General features: G+C 37.0%; 1 protein-coding gene across 1 annotated transcript in view; it reads right to left on the bottom strand.

Annotated features, from left to right (window-relative positions):
* Positions 1-19160, bottom strand: part of UBE2K (ubiquitin conjugating enzyme E2 K) — a 70694-nt gene extending 51534 nt beyond the window's left edge. Inside the window, exon 1 of the mRNA XM_058546918.1 lies at positions 18915-19160. Within this exon, the coding sequence (XP_058402901.1) occupies positions 18915-18977 (63 nt within the window). The 5' untranslated portion in view covers positions 18978-19160. The remainder of the gene's footprint in view (positions 1-18914) is intronic.
* Between the last annotated feature and the right edge of the window lie 383 nt (positions 19161-19543).

The raw sequence follows: 19543 nt of genomic DNA, 5'->3' as shown, positions 1-19543 counted from the left end.
AATGGAATATTATTCAGCAATAAAAATGGCTGTCAAGCCAGGAAGAGATAGGGAGGAAACTTACACACATATTAGTAAGTGAAAGAAGCCAATCTGAAAAGGCTACATATTAGGTGAGTCCAACTATATGACTTCTGGAAAAGCAAAATATGGAGAGTAAAAAGACCAGTGTTTGCCAGGGGTTGGGGGGGGTGGTGAATAGGCAGAGCACAGAGGACTTTTAGGGCAGTGGAAACTACTCTATATGACACCATGATGATGAATACATGCCATTTGTCCAAATCTATGAAATAAACAACATCAAGAGTGAACTCTAAGGTAAATTATAAACTTCAGGTGATTATGATGTACCAATTTAGGTGCCTCAATTATAATAAATGTACCTACATGTTAGTGGGGGATGTTGGTAATAGGGGAGACTATGAATGCATGGGGGCAGGAAGTATGAGAAATCTCTGTACCTTCCTCTCAATTTTGCTGTGGACCTAAGACTGTTGTAAAAAAAATAAAATCTTCAAATAAAAAAAGTAAATGAGTACTAAATAAACATTCAGAAGTGTTCATAAGAAAAAGCAAGACATGATATTTATACTATGATTACAACTACACAAAATAAATCTGCAGAATAAAAATTAGAAAGGAGACTGTAAAAGTGAAAGAAAGCCTTTGCATGTTTTTGAGACAAGTGGAGAAATCTGAATGTGGACTTTATTACATGGTATCAAGGAATTTTAGTTAATTTGTTTGATGTAATAATGATGGTACTTTGTGCCAAGAAAAAAGAGATTCACACGTACTGAGAGTATGAAAGACATTTACATGTGAGGCTAAAGAGACAAGATGACTTGGATATGCTTTAACATTCCTGAATAAAGAAAATGCCAAGATGAAAATTATCCTTGAGCCACTAAAATATTTTCAAGATCTGGAGGATCTGAAACTATTCGTTAATCAATTACCCTATCCGCTAATCAATTACCCTATCCACAGACACAACAGAGGCATGAAATAAGAAGTTTTTGAGGAACTAGTACATCAGAATATTGACAACTGTTTCATGATATTAATATATCTAAACAATAATAAGTTTAATAGGTTCACAGAAATGAAAGGCATTCTGTTAAAGTTACCTTACAAACTGTTTTTAAAGAAACAGAGTTTATGCAAAGAATAAAAACGAAGATAAACATAGAATGAAAGAAGCACAAAGTTACCAATTCCAACAATAAATTTACATGTTGTTGGGGCCAGCCCCGGTAGCCTAGTGGTTAAATTCAGTGCGCTCTGCTTCACCGGCCTGGGTCTGGGTCCCGAGTGCAGACCTACACCACTCATCAGCAGCCGTGCTGTGGCGGTGACTCATACAAAAAGAGGAAGACTGGCAACAGATGTTAGCTCAGAGCAAATTTTCCTGGGCGGGGGCGGGATCAAGTAATCATTCCATACAAGGAATACATACTTAAGTCTAAAAGACAAAAATGGGTAAAAACTCAGCAAGTCTGAGGAGAAGAACAGTAAGAACTGATCTCATATCTCCTAAAAAGCACTGAGAAACAAGCACATCAAAAATACTATAATAGCTTGGCTAACATCAGAAAAACAAGCAGAAATACAAAAAGTAAATATAATTTTAACCAAAGACATCATTTCCTAATAAAGTGAACAAATAACCAATGAATTAAGTAATTTATTAATACAACAGAAAAGCTTGCAGGTACACTAAGATAATTTAAAAGGACAACTCATCAAATATATACATTTTCACAAAATAACTGAGCATCTTCTAGGGGAACACAAAATTACTCTGGTAAATAAAACTGGCAACAAAACATGTTCATATCACAACGTAATTAAAGAAAAAAAAAAGGAAGTCAGCATATGGCCATTTAAAAATGCTCAAGTAATTTGTTCAGAAATAGCATAATAAAACATTACAAAATCAAAAGTAAAAATTTATTTTGATACGTATTTTTAATTTCTATTAATCAAAGTTAATGACAATCTCCTGTCAAAATCTAAATGACTATAAAACTCTTCTACTTACAAATTAGTTAAGTGCCAAAAGGCTATTCTTAGATCTCCTTGTTCACAAGTCCTGTGATACCGCAAAAGCTTTCCTTTACAACAACCGTCATCATCACACAGAGCTAAAATACTTTTAGTGTGGCTGTACTCTTGTCTGTATTAATGAAAGTTCATAAACTGGAAGTTTCTATATTTTCTAAATATATAAATGCATAGAAAAAGTTGTTAAAGGTTCCCTCTGGAAGAGAGGATTAGGATTGAGAGGAGAAAGGAAACAGTGAATGGATGTTTAAAACTTTTACTCTGCATATTTCTGTATTTGGAAATATTTTAACAATGAGTCCCTGTATCCTTAAGTAATTTATTATTTTTTATTTTTTTATTACTTTTTTTTCCCCCCAAAGCCCCAGTAGATAGTTGTTATGTCATAGTTGCACAGCCTTCTAGTTGCTGTATGTGGGACACGGCCCCAGCATGGCCGGAGAAGCGGTGCGTCAGTGCGCGCCCGGGATCCGAACCTGGGCCGCCAGCAGCGGAGCGCGCTCACCTAACCGCTAAGCCACGGGGCCGGCCCTCCTTAAATAATTTAAAACAACTTTTTTTAATCTTCCAAATTCCTGTATCACCTAAGAAAATTTAAGATGGAATTTAAAAGGGTACAACGTACTGAAAGCAAAAAAAAAAAGAAAGAAAGAATAAAATTAAAGAACTAAAACAAAAGGGAAGAAAAACAATGGAACCAGTGACCCACTGAAATAAAATAAAATGAAATAGAAAAGTCATGGGCTCAACTGACAAAAACTAGAAAATAAGTAAATTAAAGGCAGGAAAAAGAAAGAAAACTAAAAATGAGGTAAACAGTACCCTAGATTTACTACATATTAATAACAGATCATAAATAATAAATGTAATGCATTATATTAAGAGTTTTTTTTAAAAACACCTAAACTGACAAAAATTTTTACTATGAACACAACATTAAGACAGGAAAAGAAAAACTCAAAAAAAATGTCTTTTAGTAATCACTCTCCTAAAAGTCACCTTATTCTTAAACATATATCCCTATTTACAAAAAATAATTCCATACTGTTTCAAAACAATCAAAGGGATAGAATGATTACAAACACATTTTATAAGCAAATATGGCTTTGATTCTCCAAACTTACCCACCACAATTCTGAACAAATACAGGCTAATCTCACTAAAAAGATACACAATTCTAAACAAAATCTTTGGTTAACATACCATAACAAATCTAAAGTACTATTCACTATGACCAAGAGGGGTTTATTTCAGGAATTCAAGAATGATTTAATTCCATAAAAACTTTTATCAAAAAGGTATTCAGAAATGCCTTAATTTGACAAATATAGATCTTAATTTAACAAAGAACATATATTTAAAATTGAGACAAAATTATATTTTCCTTAAAAAAGGGAAAAGAATATCTGCCATCACTGCTACCACTTTATCTTTCCACCTAAACACAAAGTATTATAAAATACAACACAAATTTATTTTGCATAAATGTTATTTTAACCACAAGAATTTCAAAGAACAGAGACAAATCTCAAATTACTTCTGAAGCTGTGGCTTGACGTTCCCAGCCTCCAGAACCATAAGAAAATTAATTTCTGTTGTTTATGCCACCCAGTATTTTGTTATGGCCACGCCTGGGCTGACTAAGACATCCACACACTGACAATAATAAAAAAAAGAGAAAGGGGAAAATCATTTGTCACCATTGGAGGTGACTATTACACCAGTTGATGATGGAAAGCTCTCCTTTCTGGAAAAATTCCAGCTAAATAAATATAAAGTTGACAAGAAAATCAACTTTCTGCAACATCCAAGGAAATAACTGATTCAGGCAAAGATCATCAATGGATGATGATCTTTATCAGGTGAAAGGATGTTGGAGAATAAAATATTTGCAAGCTACCAAAGTATGAACCCACAATTTACTTGCTAACTGCAAACGGAATAAAACACGTTTACAAAGAGATCTTGCGGCTCCCATCTTAATTAAGCGATTAAACAAGTGACCTAGCATCACTAACAGTGAAACAACCTGATATTACACATCTATAAATATGATTCAATATGAAGTATACAACATTACACTTGGAGCATTCTTGCCAAAAACGTTTAACCTGAATCTAGCCAAACCTACACACCTAAACTCCCAGTTTATAAGAAATATAAGTTAAAGCACTCCAGTGAGGAATTCTCTGGGATTTTCAGCATCAATGAGATAGAGGGGAAAAAAAAAAGAAGGGTGTATGTAAGAGAACCACTGTAAATTTTAAAAGATTAAAAATTAAGGGCCAGCCAAGTGGCATAGTGGTTAAGTTTGCGTGCTCTGTTTCGGTGGCCCAGAGTTCACGGGTTCAGATCCTGGGTGAGGACCTACACACTGCTAATCAAGCCACGCTGTGGTGGCATCCCACACACAAAACACAGGAAGACTGGCACAGATGTTAGCTCAGGGACAATCTTCCTCAAGCAAAAAGAGGAAGATTGGCAACAGATGTTAGCTCAGGGCCAATTTTCCTCACCAAAAAAAGAAAAAAAAAAGACTAAAAATTATATTCATAGGCAATTGGTAAACCTTAAGTGGACCCTGCTTCCAAAAAAACAAAAAAAAGAAAAAGCTATAAAAGACATTTTCAGTTAACTGGGGAAATATGAATATTAGATACCAAGTAATTAACAATTTTCTTAGGTAGGATAATGATATTATGGTTATGTAAAAGAATGTTATCTTTAGGAGACCTATGCCCAAGATTTTGGTAGTGAATTATCTTCATAACAGCAACATTAACAATTGTTGAATCTCGGTAGTAGAGACACAAGTATACTGTTCTTTCAATTGTTCCATTTGAAAATTTTCTTAATAAAAATTTAAATAAAAGGAAAACATAAAACGGGAAAGTTTATTTTTCTATTTGACTTTTTAAAAAAAAAAAAAGATTGTATTAATGGTGAGAATATGATGAAATGGTCTGCCTCATACAGTGCCAGTGCTAGGGTAATTTACAACAACCTTTCTAGAAAGCACTGTGATCATAAGAGTATGAAAAGTTCAGATATTATGACCCATAACGTTTTTCCAGAAATCTTAGAGAAATAAACTCAGATAAAAATTATGTAGAGATAATTCCATTCAGTATATATATAGTGAGAAAAAATACAAACAACTTATAAATGTTCAACAAAAGAATGGTTTTGTCAGGCAATATTAAATATATAAATTAAATACTATTTAATTTAATTGTTATTTAATTTAAAAGAATTTTAAAAGAATATTTAATGCCTTAAACAAAACACAAGATATAGTAAGAGAAAAAAAGGATACAAAACGGTACACATACGAAGATCCTTATGTGGTAAAAAGAAAAAAAGAATGTTAATATCAACAGCTATCTGCAGTTGATGGGAGACTGTCGCTTACATCTGTCATCTTTGTATGTTTCTTCTAAATTTTCATAGAAGAGGAAGGAGACAATAACTGTCTGTGTTCCTGATAAATATTAATAGACTGTAAGCTCTTATCCCCATGGTTATACCCTTGATTTTGTCATCACTCAAAACTGCACCTTCTCCGATATCCATTTCAAGTTTCTCAGATTCTCAACTTCCTTAGATCTCAACTTCCTTAGGTTGAGTTCACTTTAGTACTCCAAAGCCAGCTACTAGCTGGCTTCATCGAAACATCACCACTTTTCTTCATTATCTGACCTCGCTTCCCTCCTTAACCAGTTTAGATTCCATGAGCATTCATTATAATCACTCCCTTGCAAATACTCTTGACAACCTTGATGCTTTTCTTCCTTTATGGTACTCATATGGCTAAGCCCCAATGCTAAACTCATTTCCCAATTAACTTAAAAAAAAAAAAAAAAATCTATCTTCCTGTGTCTGCCCCAAGCACCAATGCTGGAAAAAAAAAACACACGTCTCATGTTCAAGTGAAGACCACAAATCCCAAATGGAAACTTAACATTGCTCTAAGCGTCCCTATTAGAGATTAATCCTTCCACTTACACTAGGAATACCATTCCTCTGTTATTCTCAAGGACTCTGCACCTTCAATTACTCCTCCTCCTTCTAGCATAATCAATTTTTCCCATTCATCAACATACAAATGTACTCTAATACCTAACAGAAATTTTTCTAAAGGTCTCTGAAAGCCATTTTCTTCTCCAGCTCTCCCTCTCTTCTCTGATACCCTGTCAAGGCAAAACTCCTTTAAAAAGTTGACCACAGTTGCTAGTTCCTCACCTAACTTCTTTTAGCAACCCACTCCAATCAGACATTCATCTTCACTAACGATCACCACGCTGCAAATTCAATGGTCATTTCTTTCATTCAGCAGCATGACAAAGCTGACCACTCTCTTCTTGGAACTCTGTCTTCTTTTGGCTTCAATGACACCACACCCTCTTGGTTTTCCTAATACATCACTAATAGTTCCCTCTCTTTATCCTTTTCTGGTTCTCTTCGGTTCAACTTCAAAAGGTGGTAGGGACCCAGGACTTTGTCCTAGACCCCCTCCTTTTCAAACCAAATTCTAGACTTAAGTCACCCAGTCTAAGCTTTAAATATACCATCTATTTATCTGTGATGCCCAAATCTCTCTCCACATCTGATCTCCAGACTTATGATATTCAATTGTTTATTTCCCCAACTTAAAAACCTAACAAGAACAAAGCAAAATTCTTAATCTTCCCTGACACCTCCTTTGTGCTCCTCCCACTCTTTCCCACTTCAGAAATTAGCACCGCCATCTAACTAGTTGCTAAAGACAAAAATCTAGGTGTTTTTCCAGCTTTTTCAATTTTCCTCTGCACCATTAGCAAGCTCTGGTGACTATCTTTAAAACACATCCCAAACACTTCTACTTCTCTTCAGCCTGCTATTCAGTCCTAACTCCAAGCTATAATCATCTCTTGCCTAAGCTACCTAGAAAGGCTTCCCAAATGATCTTCCTGAGTTCATTCCTACCTCCCCACTGCCACATGGCAAGCTGCCTAACCAATTTCCTTTCTCTTTCTACTACTAACGAAACCTTGATTTTAATTGGGGAACAATGCACTCAGCTAAAAAAACATTTCCTAGCCTCCCTCAAACCAAGAAGAGGTTACGACACAGTCCTGGATAAAAAAAAATACAGACAGACATCACTGAATGAGGCTTCTCAGAAAGCTCTTTAAAGGGAGTGAACTCAGCTGGCGTGTGCCTTGTGCCTTTCCCTTTCTGAAATTCAGACATGTTGTCTGGACCTCTGATAGGCATTTTGAGAATTTAAGGACAAGGGTCAAACTCCTAAGAACTGTAAATTGAAAAAAGTAGTCTAACACTGTAAAGCCCCTAACGAAGCAACTCTGGGACACTTCCCTCCAGACTTTTCCCATTTGTTTAAACCACTACTACCGTTTCTTTTGTTACATCCAGCCAAACTCAACCCCTAACTCCTAAACCCTTTTCCCTCACATCTTCAATCTCAATTCACTCTCCAAACAACAGCCAAAGCGGTCTTTTAAAAACACAAATTTTGTTCTTTGCTTTAAATCCTCAAATGGTTTTCAAAGTCACTTAAAATCCAAGCCCCTTACTTTGGACTTAGAAAGTTTTATGTGATCTGGCTCCTGCCTACATCTCCAACTTCATCTTGCACCATTCTCCTCCCTTACCCACAATACTCTAGCCACAATAACCCACTTTTGGTTGTTTAAACATAGCAAATTCATTCCTATTTTTAGGGCCTTTACATTAACTGTTTCCTCTAATCTGGAATGTTCTTCCTCTAGAGACATGGCTTTAGCATTCAGATCTCAGTTTAAGCCTACAATCCTAGAAAAGATCTTTTCTGAACACCCAACCCAAGCCAATCAATTATTTTCATCTGTACAATACTATTATGTTTCTCCACATTGCATTTACCACTTGTTTATTTATCTGTCTTCCCTTGCCCCAACTCATCGTTTTATCCCCCGCATGTATCATGGTGCCTAGCACAGAAGGAGCCCTCAAATATGTGTTAAATAAATTAAAGAGCTCCTGGTACTGATAATACAAAGACGGATGTGCCATGATGCCTACTCTTGAGAAGCTCAGATCTAGTAGGGAAAGACAGCTTCAAACGACTGAAAAACATTATAAATCACAGATTTGGGTTTAAAGTCACACGGGAATTATATTCAAAGCTCTTTAAAAAAAAAACTTTTAAACGTGTATATATGTACATACAAAGAAAAAACAATGGAAAGAAACACCAAAATTAAGACGTAACTCTGTATATTTGAAATATTTCACAGACAAAACAAAAATATTTTAAGGAAAAGAATTATCCCTGGGGATGGGATTAGAGAGACTTTTACTTTAATATAGTTTCCCGTATTTTCCGAAATTCAATAATAAGCAAACGTTTGTTACTTTTATATTCACAGAAATTGGCTATTTATTTAAAAGGGAAAAGCAATTAAATGGTTCTACATTCTTGACTGTATAACGATTATTAGCTTTCTATATATACATGTAAGAGTTGATCACCCCAATGTACAACTATGTTAATTCCAATTTGCCCACCCAAGAATCAGTTTAAGGGTTATCTCAAGGAACTCTTTCCCTGAGGTTAGGTTACTCCACCTCTGCAGTTCTCCTTACTTAAACTCAACAAACACATACATATAATTAGCTGTTCAACGTCTCACTGCCTTACCAGATCATAATTTACTCCATAACAGCATGGACCATATCTATCTTATTAACAACACAGGCGGCATTCAATAAATATTTGTTGAACAAATGAAGAAAAATGTAGAATTAAAGTAAGGAGTTAAACCACAGGGATACAGATGATGTCATATATAACACTAAATAGAAGCCCCTTGAGCTCTTCAAAGGAGGAAACTACAAAATAAAGCAAAAAAAGATTCCCTTCCCACTATCTTATTTCCCAGTTTTTGGCTTGGACATTATATCATCCCAACTCAGGACCTGACTACTTTATCAACACTTACATAGAACAAAAAAAACCAACTTCAGAGCCAGCCCTGATGGCCTAGTGGTTAAGTTTGTCGTGCTCCACTTCAGCAGCCCAGGTTCGGTTCCCAGGTGCAGAACCACACCACTCGTCTGTCAGTAGCCATGCTGCAGCAGCAGCTCACACAGAAGAACCTACAACTATAAACAACTGTACTGGGGCTTTAGGGGGGGAAGGGAAGAAAAAAGGAGGAAGACTGGCAACAGATTTTAGCTTAGGGCAAATCTTTCCCCGCAAAAAAAAAAAAAAAAAAAAGAAAACCAACTTCATCTGGAGGCCACCTTTATCAACATATTCAACTCTTCCTAGTTCCAGAAGCAGGGAAAAAAGGTATTACTTTCATAGTGGTTCAGGATGAGCTCCCTGGAGCTTAAGAAAATCCTTAAACTCTTTCAAGAAAATAAGTGCCTCCCACTTGCCAATCAATGTGCTAAGCAATGGAGAACTGAAAATCAGTAAGATAGGTCTCTGCCCTCAAGGACTCAGATTTACAGTTCCTATGGACAGACATAAAGCACCTAAGTAAACACCTAAGGATACAATCAAAGTATGATCAAGGCCACAGATGTGAAAAAGTCTGACACATATGACCACCTAAAATCTCATCCAAACACCCAATGACCTAGTAATACCACTTTCAGATATACACCCAAAATCCATGCACATGTGCACCAGCAAGAAACTGAAAGAACCGAATGATCAATAGACAGATGCATAAACTGCAGCATATTCTATGTAATTTTTTTTAAATGAAGGAACTACCGGGGCCAGCCCGGTAGCGTAGCCGTTAAGGTCAGGCTCCACTTTAGTGGCCCAGGGTTCTCGGGTTCGGATCCCAGGCGCAGACCTACGCACCGCTTATCAAGCCATGCTGTGGCAGGCATCCCACATATAAAGTAGAGGAAGATGGGCATGGATGTTAGCCCGGGGCCAATCTTCCTCAGCAAAAAGAGGAGGACTGGCAACAAATGTTAGCTCAGGGCTAATCTTCCTCACCAAAAACATAAATAAAAAATAAAAATGAAGGAACTACTACAGAATGATTTAAGAAAAATGAAGCACAAAATGTTTTATTATCACTGCTGCTATGATATGGTAGAGATAAAAGCTTGAGTACAAAAGTTAAGGAACGAATTAACTTGTAAGAATCAAACATAGGAGACTATCTTTATGATAATCAAAGTAGGAAAAGATTTCTAAAACAAAATATAAAAAGCACACCATACAGGAAAAGACAGAAAAATTTAGCTACTTTAAAATTAAACTTCAGTAAGACAAAAGATATGACAACGTTAAGCGAAATAAGCCAGTCATAAAAGGACAAATAACGTGTAATAGAGCAGTCAAATTGAGAGAGACAGAAAATAGAATGATGACTGACAGAGGGTGGGCATGGGAGAAGTAGGGAGTTAAGTGTTTATGGGTACAGAATTTCAGTTTTACAAGATGAAAAGAGTTCTGGAGATGGATGATGGTAATAGCTGCAAGACAAAGTGAATGTACTTAATGCCACTGAAATCATACACTTAAAAATATACGAGATGGTAAGTTTTATGGTATGTGTATTTTATCACAATTTCAAAAAAGGAGCATAAGAAAAGATAAGAGAAAGTTAAAAATCAAGCCACATAATGTAGGTAGACAAATTATATAACTACATAAAGAATTCCTACAAATAAGAAAAATAAAAACCATCCAAATTTTTATTTATTTATTTATTTTGTGAGGAAGATTAGCCCTGAGCTAACATCTGATGTCAATCCTCTTCTTTTTGCTAAGGAAGACTGGCCCTGGGCTAACATCTGTGCCCATCCTCCTCTACTTTATATGGGATGCCGCCACAGCATGGCTTGACAAGCGGCGCGTTGGTGCACACCCAGGATCCGAACCATGGAACCCTGGGCCACCGGAGCGGATCTCGAGCACTTAACCGCTACATACTGGGCCTGCCCCCATCCAAATTTTTTTAAATGGGTAAGGAATGCAAACACTAAATTAGCAAAAGAAAGCCTAATGGCCAATAAACACAAAAATATGCTTAATATCTCTACTGACTAGGGAAATAAAAAATTAAAATAAGCTACCATTTCACATCCATCAGACTGACGTTTCTAAGTCTTACAAACATCACGCCACTACATCTCTTATACACTGCTACTGGGAGTGTAAACTGATACAATCATCAGAACAATGAAGCAATATCCAGTCATGTAGAAGATGCAAATACACTCAGATCCTACAATTCTACTTCCTTTCCTCTACTTTCTACACATAAAAAAACTCTTATGTGCCCAAAAAAACATTATTTATAATAATGTTCGATGTATCCTTTTTTATAGTAGCTAAAAGTTGGAACTACATACCATCAATAGGAGAATGAATCAAAAACCTGTGAGATGGAATACTATATAGGTTAAAGAACCAGAGCAATACACATTGTCACAATGCATAAATCTCAAAAACACAATGCTGAGAAGAAAAGTTGAAGATGTAGAATACCATAAACATCTATGAAAAGTTTTTTAAAAAAATTTTAAAAACTAAAAAGCATTTTTACAGTCAAAATACTATGTGTATCAACAGTAAAAACAAAAATATGAATGGGAAGGATATATGCCAACTTCAGCATAGTGGTTACTTTAAGAAGGAAGGAGGAGAGAATAGGGAAAAGGTTACAAAGTGAGCTTTGTATGTTTTGCTTTATTTCTCGCAGTGGGGGGGTACTTAATCCAGTATGAGAGGGTTAAGAACTGTTAAATCTGGACTATGGATATAAAGGTGTTCATATATTATTTTCTAAACTTCCAAGTGTAAAATATTTCATAATTTTAAAAAACATCTTTAAAAATAATGAACATGAAGCAAGCAGCAGATATAATTGTACACTCTTCTTTCCACCATAATCAGTAAATGTTTTGGAGTCAGACCTGGTTTCAAACCCCTGTTCCATCAACAAGTTACTTGAGACTGAGAAAGTTACTTATTTCTTCAGATCTGCAACTTTCTAATCTGTAAAACAAGAATAACATCAATCTCATAAGGCTGCCATATACATAAAATGCCAGATAGTAGGCATTCAACTATAGGTAGTTACTATTTTAAATTTGTAGTAAAAGCAAAGAACTAAAGGGAGGAAAAGGACAAAGGTTTTGAATGAAATAAAGTTCATTTCTCACCTTTTCTGAATTACGTAAGAGAACACCATGGAGGTCAGACAGATGTGACCCACGACTTTCTAGCTTCCAAGACCCAATTTTAAAATAGGGATTTTACAAAGGAATTCAAGATTACTTTACACGCCATAGGATTAGAATCTGGATTCACTGGTCCAGTTCAAGGAGATCAGAGACATTTCAAGAAATCTAAAATAACCCATAACTCTATTATCTGAAAGGCTTTCAAATAATTTACTTCTTTTTCACTTAGGTTACATTTTAATACAAACTTTTCTCCAATTTTTATGTGTCTCCTAGAGAAAGATTAACCAACACCTTGAGAACAAGGCCCAAATATATTCTTTTGTATTCCCCTCAGCCATCAGCCCCATAGGCTGTTTGCACACAGATGACAAAGAAACATTACAGAAGCACTCAAGTCCCTCATCCTAAATCTTTTCCTGAGGCACACTCACACAGAGTTATCACTAAACCACTGAAGGAAACCTTTGTCATTCAAGAACAACAAGCAGAATATGAAAGTATAGGTAATTTTGACATCTTAACAGCTATCCATTTACTGAATGTTTAATATGTCCCAGGCACTGCTCTAAGTACTGTAAAGACTCTTAATCTTCCTACATTTTTATAGATAAGAAAACTGAGATGAGTCAGTGCTGCAGGTATTAAATAGAAAAGCCAGTACTCAAAGAAAATCTAATTGCAAAGCTCACACTCCTTTTTTGTGTGTGTGAGGGAGATCAGCCCTGAGCTAACATCCGTGCTAATCCTCCTCTTTTTGCTGAGGAAGGCAGGCTCTGAGCTAACATCTATTGCCAATCCTCCTCCTTTTTTTCTTCCCCACAGCCCCAGTAGATAGTTGTATGTCATAGTCGCACATCCTTCTAGTTGCTGTATGTGGGACGCAGCCTCAGCATGGCTGGAAAAGCAGTGCGTCGGTGCACGCCGGGATCCGAACCCCGGTCGCCAGTAGCAGAGTGTGCGCACTGAACCCCGGTCGCCAGTAGCAGAGTGTGCGCACTTAACCGCTAAGCCACCGGGCCGGCCCCAAAAGCTCACACTCTTAATCACTAAGCTAAATTTACTATATCATGTTGAAGGAGATAAATATCTCTGCCTCGCCTCCTGGCAAATTTAAGTTCTCACACCATGAAAGAAAAGCAAAATACACTTAAATACAATACTCAATACTAAACTGTCACTCGTTGTTGTACTTCAGGTTTTACTAGCATTCAGCATTTATAGTATCATTTATGAAAAAGACAGTCCCATAAAGCAACCATATATAATGGTTGGAGTGGACTAGAATGCAAAATGCCTGGGTTCATCATTAACCAGATCTGTGTCACTGAGCAACAGTTAACCTCTCCAGTCCTCAGTTTCCTGATCTTAACATGAGGAGTTTGGCCTATATCTAAGATCTCTTTCAACTCTAATATTCAATGCATTTTAACACATTTTCTAAGACACTATAATACATTTTTTGAACAAAGATTTTGAAAGGCATCTTTTGAAAACCTTCAAAATTAAAAAAATCATGTATTATGTACTCATGTCTACTCTTTTACTCAAACACACTCAAAGCTAATAAATAAGGAAAGTGACTGGAAACAGGTGAGTTAGGGGGTTCCTATGGTATTGGTAATATTCTGTTTCTTGATATGGCTGCTGGTCACACTTTATTGTATGTACACTTTACTTCGATATGAAAAAGGTGTTTTTTCCCCAAGATAACAGTGAAGAAACCTAGAAAGGTGCTCTAACCCCACAACTATGTTTGTGTATATCAGAGCTGTGCAACCTTGCTGTTCTAAATATGTAAATGTGTTTCTTGCCTAATTTTATCAACAATCTCTTCTCTCTAGTTCCAATTCGGGTGCCTACAGAAGAGATCATTTACTTATAAATTACAGTATTCCTGTAATTCCTTTGGTACTATCTTTTGAAATTTAAGGTCAGTCTTAACTTTCCTTTGGAACACAGCTCAAGAACCTCCCTCCATACACATACCCTCGGAACTCCAATACCATTTACTCTCTGCACCTAACATCTTTATCTATCTCCAACTAGGTAAGTCTTTTGGCACTACAGTTAATATGTTCAATAACTGTTGATAACATTCACTGGGAAATAAGAATATATATTCTTTACAAAGCATGACATGGTAGGGGATCCCAGATGTGTCTAAATCTATGCTTGAAGGATAGAAATCAAAGTCTTTATAATAGTCAAGTAACACAAGAAATGCACCTCAGTCAGTATTACTTTGACAGGTTTTGATTTTTTTTTTACTCAATCTATAAGCTTTCCTTGCTCAACCCACACCCAGAACCCCATAAGGCACACTATTTAAATAAGTCATCCAGAACTATAACTTATGTAACTGTAAAAACTAACAAACCACTTAAAAACTCTTAAGAAATTGTTCAAATTCTGATTACATTAGTTTTTAGCAGGGAACTTCATCTTTTTCTTTAAATCAAAAAAGAGAAAGTTTAAAAGAAAAAGATAATCATTAATTTATAAAGGGGAAACAAATCAAGTCTTAAAAACAAAACCAGAACTTTCAAAGCTAGTAGTAGCCATGCTATATAATTTTTTGTACCTTTACTGTCCATTCACCTTTTAGATGAATTATACTACACATCTTACCTAGTTAATAGTCTTAAATGTTCTAAAGAGTTTTGTCCGACAGCAGTGGTTCTCAACATTTGGTCAAGTCTGGAGACATTTTTAGTTGATACAACTGGCAGGGAGAGTAGGGAGGTGGGGGCAGGACTGGCTGTGCTACTAGCGTCTAGTGATAGAAGTTAGGGATACTGCTAAACATCCTACAATGCAGAGGAGAGCCACTCACAACAAAGAATCCATTATCTGCCCAAAACGTCAATAGTGTCAAGGTTGAGAAACCATGGTCTACAGAAATCAAGAGACTTTCTTCTAAAGATTTACAACTAGTTCTATAAAGAATAATCTAGATCATGATAAATCAAATATATTAAATTTAAAATGACAATAGATACAAAAATTCACCTAAATGCTTAAGGAAAACTTGCACAGTAGTGGTTTTCATGAAACAAATCTGTTAATGCCATAGATTTAAATATTCCCTATGAGAATCCCAGAAAATGTTAGCAAAGTGCAGCTACAATATGAAAAAACTACAAGTACCACATAGCACAAGAATAAGCAAGAGTATGGGCCCTGATTTAAGGGCATTTTAATTCATTGAGCTTTAAACTTAAAAATATTTTGCATATTTAAATATAAGTAAATATTTAAGTTAATGACAGGTAATAATTATTTTAATGTTTAAACTAACAAATTAGGTTGTGCTTAAATCCTTTAACCAGCAATACAAACCAGGCTCAATTATTTTTAAATAATTAAAACCATGCCTATCCTTGGCAAATCACAACAGTGTGATACAACATAAGCACAGGCAAACTTAGATCCAAACCCAAAGCTATATATGTTTGCAGACATAATTTAACTTCTCAATCTCAATTTTCTCATCTAAGAAATAGGAAATTTACTTCAAAGACCTATTCTTGAGAATTAGCAATACTGTATATACAAATGATACTGAGAGCCACTCTACTAACAGTGGTTAGTTAACAGCAGTAATAACTATTAATAATAATAATACTATAAATAACAACACAACCTATGAATGCAGATTATAGTTTTACTGTGTCCTCCCAACCAACAATTCACTTATGTAATTCGACTCATAAAATAATTATAAAGTGTACTTTAAATCAATTTCCCATTCTTAGCAACTTTGAAACTTTACTTAAAATTCACACTCAGATTTAAAAATTAATATCTGAGAGACAAAGAACAGATTTCCAAACACAGTCTCGAGGAAAAAGGCCTAGACAATGTCTCATTTACTATTTTATTTCAGTAAATAACAAATTCACGTGACTCAAAATTCAAAAGGGATCTGCTGATGCCTGTTGCCCTAGACACCAAATCCTCCTACCAAAAGCAATCAATTTTACCAATTTCTCACTAATCTTTTCACCTATACAAATACACAGATTTCCCCCCTTCTGACACAAATGACAGCCTCCTCCACACTATTCTGCATCTTGCTTTTCACATTCGATTTATCTTGAAGCTATATTTTAATTAACTCCACACTCCAAGAATGGCCACTTACAACTTCTTATGGCCAGAATTCAGCAAATATCAGCTATCTTTTCAAAAGACTTAAAAGGTAAAAAAAAGTCCATAAATCAACCCTTCTTCTTAGTAAACACAAACATATAAAATAAACTTTGGTAAACTGGAGATTTACATAGGTGACATGATGAAATACTTGATTACTTGACCAGCCATTCAAAATACTGCATTTACATTCTTAAAAAGGAAACACATGGACTGTACTACAAGTCCTTCAATGAGTTGAAAATAACCAACATAAACCATTTATAGAACTGGGCCTACTAAAACAACGATGAAATAAAATATTGATGAAAATAGAGCTATTTATCGGTTACATTCCAAGATTAAATTATCTAACCCTCTCCTAAATGTTCTTTGCAATTTACTTTCTGGAAGAGTTTCCTTCCAGATTTATAAAGATATTGTTCTTAAAAAATAATTTGTCTGTTTGCATTTCCTGTTTCTACCTCTAAAAAACACTATGACATTTACTTGAAGCAAGGCTTCATCATCCCTAACATATTAAGAGCAGTATTATTTTAACAATATGCATTACTAGAGCAATACAAGATTTCTTTTAAGCTTCAAGTTAAGTACCAAGAATATGATGGTGAAAAGTCACCTCATATATAGCAGAGACGAATTATGAGAGCAGTAACTTGACCACTTTCAAGTAACAGAAAATAAAGCATTAGAAGTCTTATTTTAAGTTTCAGGCTTGTACAACGTTATAAGAAATGTTTTAGGCTGTTGGTAACAATATTAGCTACAACTGTCATCAAGAATATATATGTCTACTATCCTGGAATATATTTTCTTATTAAATAAGTTAGAATTATTGTTTCACTGATTATCAGCACAGACATTTATGACTCTGTTTTTGCACTGTACCACAAAAATACAAAGTCATCCTTCCATTCAGAGTTTTGGCACTTGGACAAATACAGAGGTCAGAGTTCATACACATGCTCTGTAAAACGGACCATTACTTATATACTACTACATTCAATAAATCTGTCAGTATTTGTCATTTTTCAATAATTTTAAAGAATTATTCTTTGTCTAATTGGAAAGATACATAATCACTGTAGATTCAGCAGCACAAATAAAGCTCAAGTGCTATCAAACTTATGTCAATTACTCATCACATACTTAGAATGCTGAATTTCACAAATCATTGAGATTATCAAAGTACCAACATAAGAGAAAAATACAAGTAGCAATGATACATTCAATAATGGTATGTGACATCTTGAAAAAAATAACCATTTCAGTATTACTTCTTAATCTTTGTTAAATCCAAGGAGGAAAAACAACCTGACATTATTGTTGATTTGGGTATGAAAAACTGTATTGATGCTTGCACAATTTTGAATCAAATTACTAGAACATTTTGAATATCTTATATAAATAAATGTGGTCAACGCTAGAGTATTTAAATTCTGCAGGACTCAAGAGCAGCTTGAGACAAAAAAATTTTTTTTTAATCATTTCAGATACGGTATCTTGGGATAAATCTACTCACTTAATAAAAAGATATAACAATGTATTAATCTGGTGAAATCCCATGTTTTTAATATGGCTGTTTTTCAAAAGTAAGAATCAAGTTAACTATGAGGGACATCATAATGAAGTTTCATGGCACGACACAACAGAGTCACAGAGGCATTGTCTTAGGAGAGACTCTGATCGGTAACTTGTAAACAATATTTTGAAATAAGCTACTCATATACTGTTATTTTTTCCTAGCTAAAAATATTTAAACGTTTTTAATACACCAAACAACTGGCCTTTACCCAGTCAAAAAGCTTTAGACGTCAACAGAAAAGAGGCCTAGGAATTGGGGGAAAGTGCAAATAAAATAATGCTCTAATTTGGAATTAATTTCCTATCTCAGGTGAAAATTCCCTTATTCCCCACTCAAATAAGATAGTATCCCATCATGTCTCCTCTTCTCTCCCAACATCCAACTAAGAGGGAGTAACTCTGAATGTCCTCCTCCTTTCATCAATACCTAAGGACAGGACAGTGGAGGCCAGACAGGCTATATCCCAGAATACCCTTAAAAGTGTGGGCCTTTCAGCAGCGCGGCTCTCCGGATCCAGTTACCACCTTTCCCCTTCCCCCAACCCACTTCCCGGGTTTTCTCAGGCTCGGCCTGCTCCCTCCCCACCCTACAGCCACACTCCCAGCTGTTGCCACAGCCTCGGGGCTCTCTCTAGAGCTCACATCCCGTAGAAAAGTGCCCTTCTCCATCCGCCCCCCCAAACCGGGTTCCTCTCCAGACCACCCGCCCGCGAGACCGTCCATCCCAGGGCCCTAGGAGGAGAGGGGAAAGCGGCGGAAGGAGGGGGAGACTGCCGCTTCCCCACAGGCAGAAGGGCGGCCACAAGGAGGGCGACCCGGGGGTTACCGGGAATACTGGGGTCGCCGCCGGAAGGGCCCTCCCGCCCAGGGCTGAGGTGGGGGATGTCCGGGAGTTCATTTCTGACCTCCTCGCTCTTCAGCACCTCCTTGAACTCCCGCTTGATTCGCTGCACCGCGATGTTGGCCATGTCTCCGCCCGCAGCTGATTCGTACCCGCCTCCTCCGCCACCGCTACGACCACCGCCACCGCCGCCACCGCTTCCTCCACTGCCTCCTCCCTCGGCGATTCACACCCGAGCACACGAACGCTGCCACTGCCACCCTGGCCGCCGCGCTCTCCTCAATGTAGAATCACCTCCGCGCCCGGCCACCAAAATGGCGCCGGGTCCGCGCATGCGCAAGACGCTGACCCGGCCGGGCGACGCAGCCGCTCCCGTTGTAGCCCCATACGCCTCGGCCGCGAGCCCGCGCCGCGCCGCGCCGCGCGCCACTGCCCGAGCTGCGGCCGCGTGGCTCCGCCCTGCTGGCGTCTGGGGCCAGGAGGGTGCGGCTTGCGTGCTGACCGGCTCTGCCGGGGCCTCCCGCGGCCTCTCCCGCGCCTCCGCCCATCTTCAGACCGGTGCGTTGTTGTCCGGGCTTCCAGCCCCTAGCCTCTGACCGAAGGCTCGGGTCCAACCTGACGGGTTCACGCGGCCCCACTTGTCTTGCAGCGCCGTCCTGACTCCCAGACCCAAAACTTCGAGGTTTGATGTGG

The sequence above is a fragment of the Diceros bicornis genome, chromosome 8 (genome assembly GCF_020826845.1).
Source record: "Diceros bicornis minor isolate mBicDic1 chromosome 8, mDicBic1.mat.cur, whole genome shotgun sequence".
Lineage (NCBI taxonomy): Eukaryota > Metazoa > Chordata > Mammalia > Perissodactyla > Rhinocerotidae > Diceros > Diceros bicornis.
The sequence above is the reverse complement of the archived record's forward strand: the minus strand, read 5'-3'. Positions and strand labels throughout refer to the sequence as shown.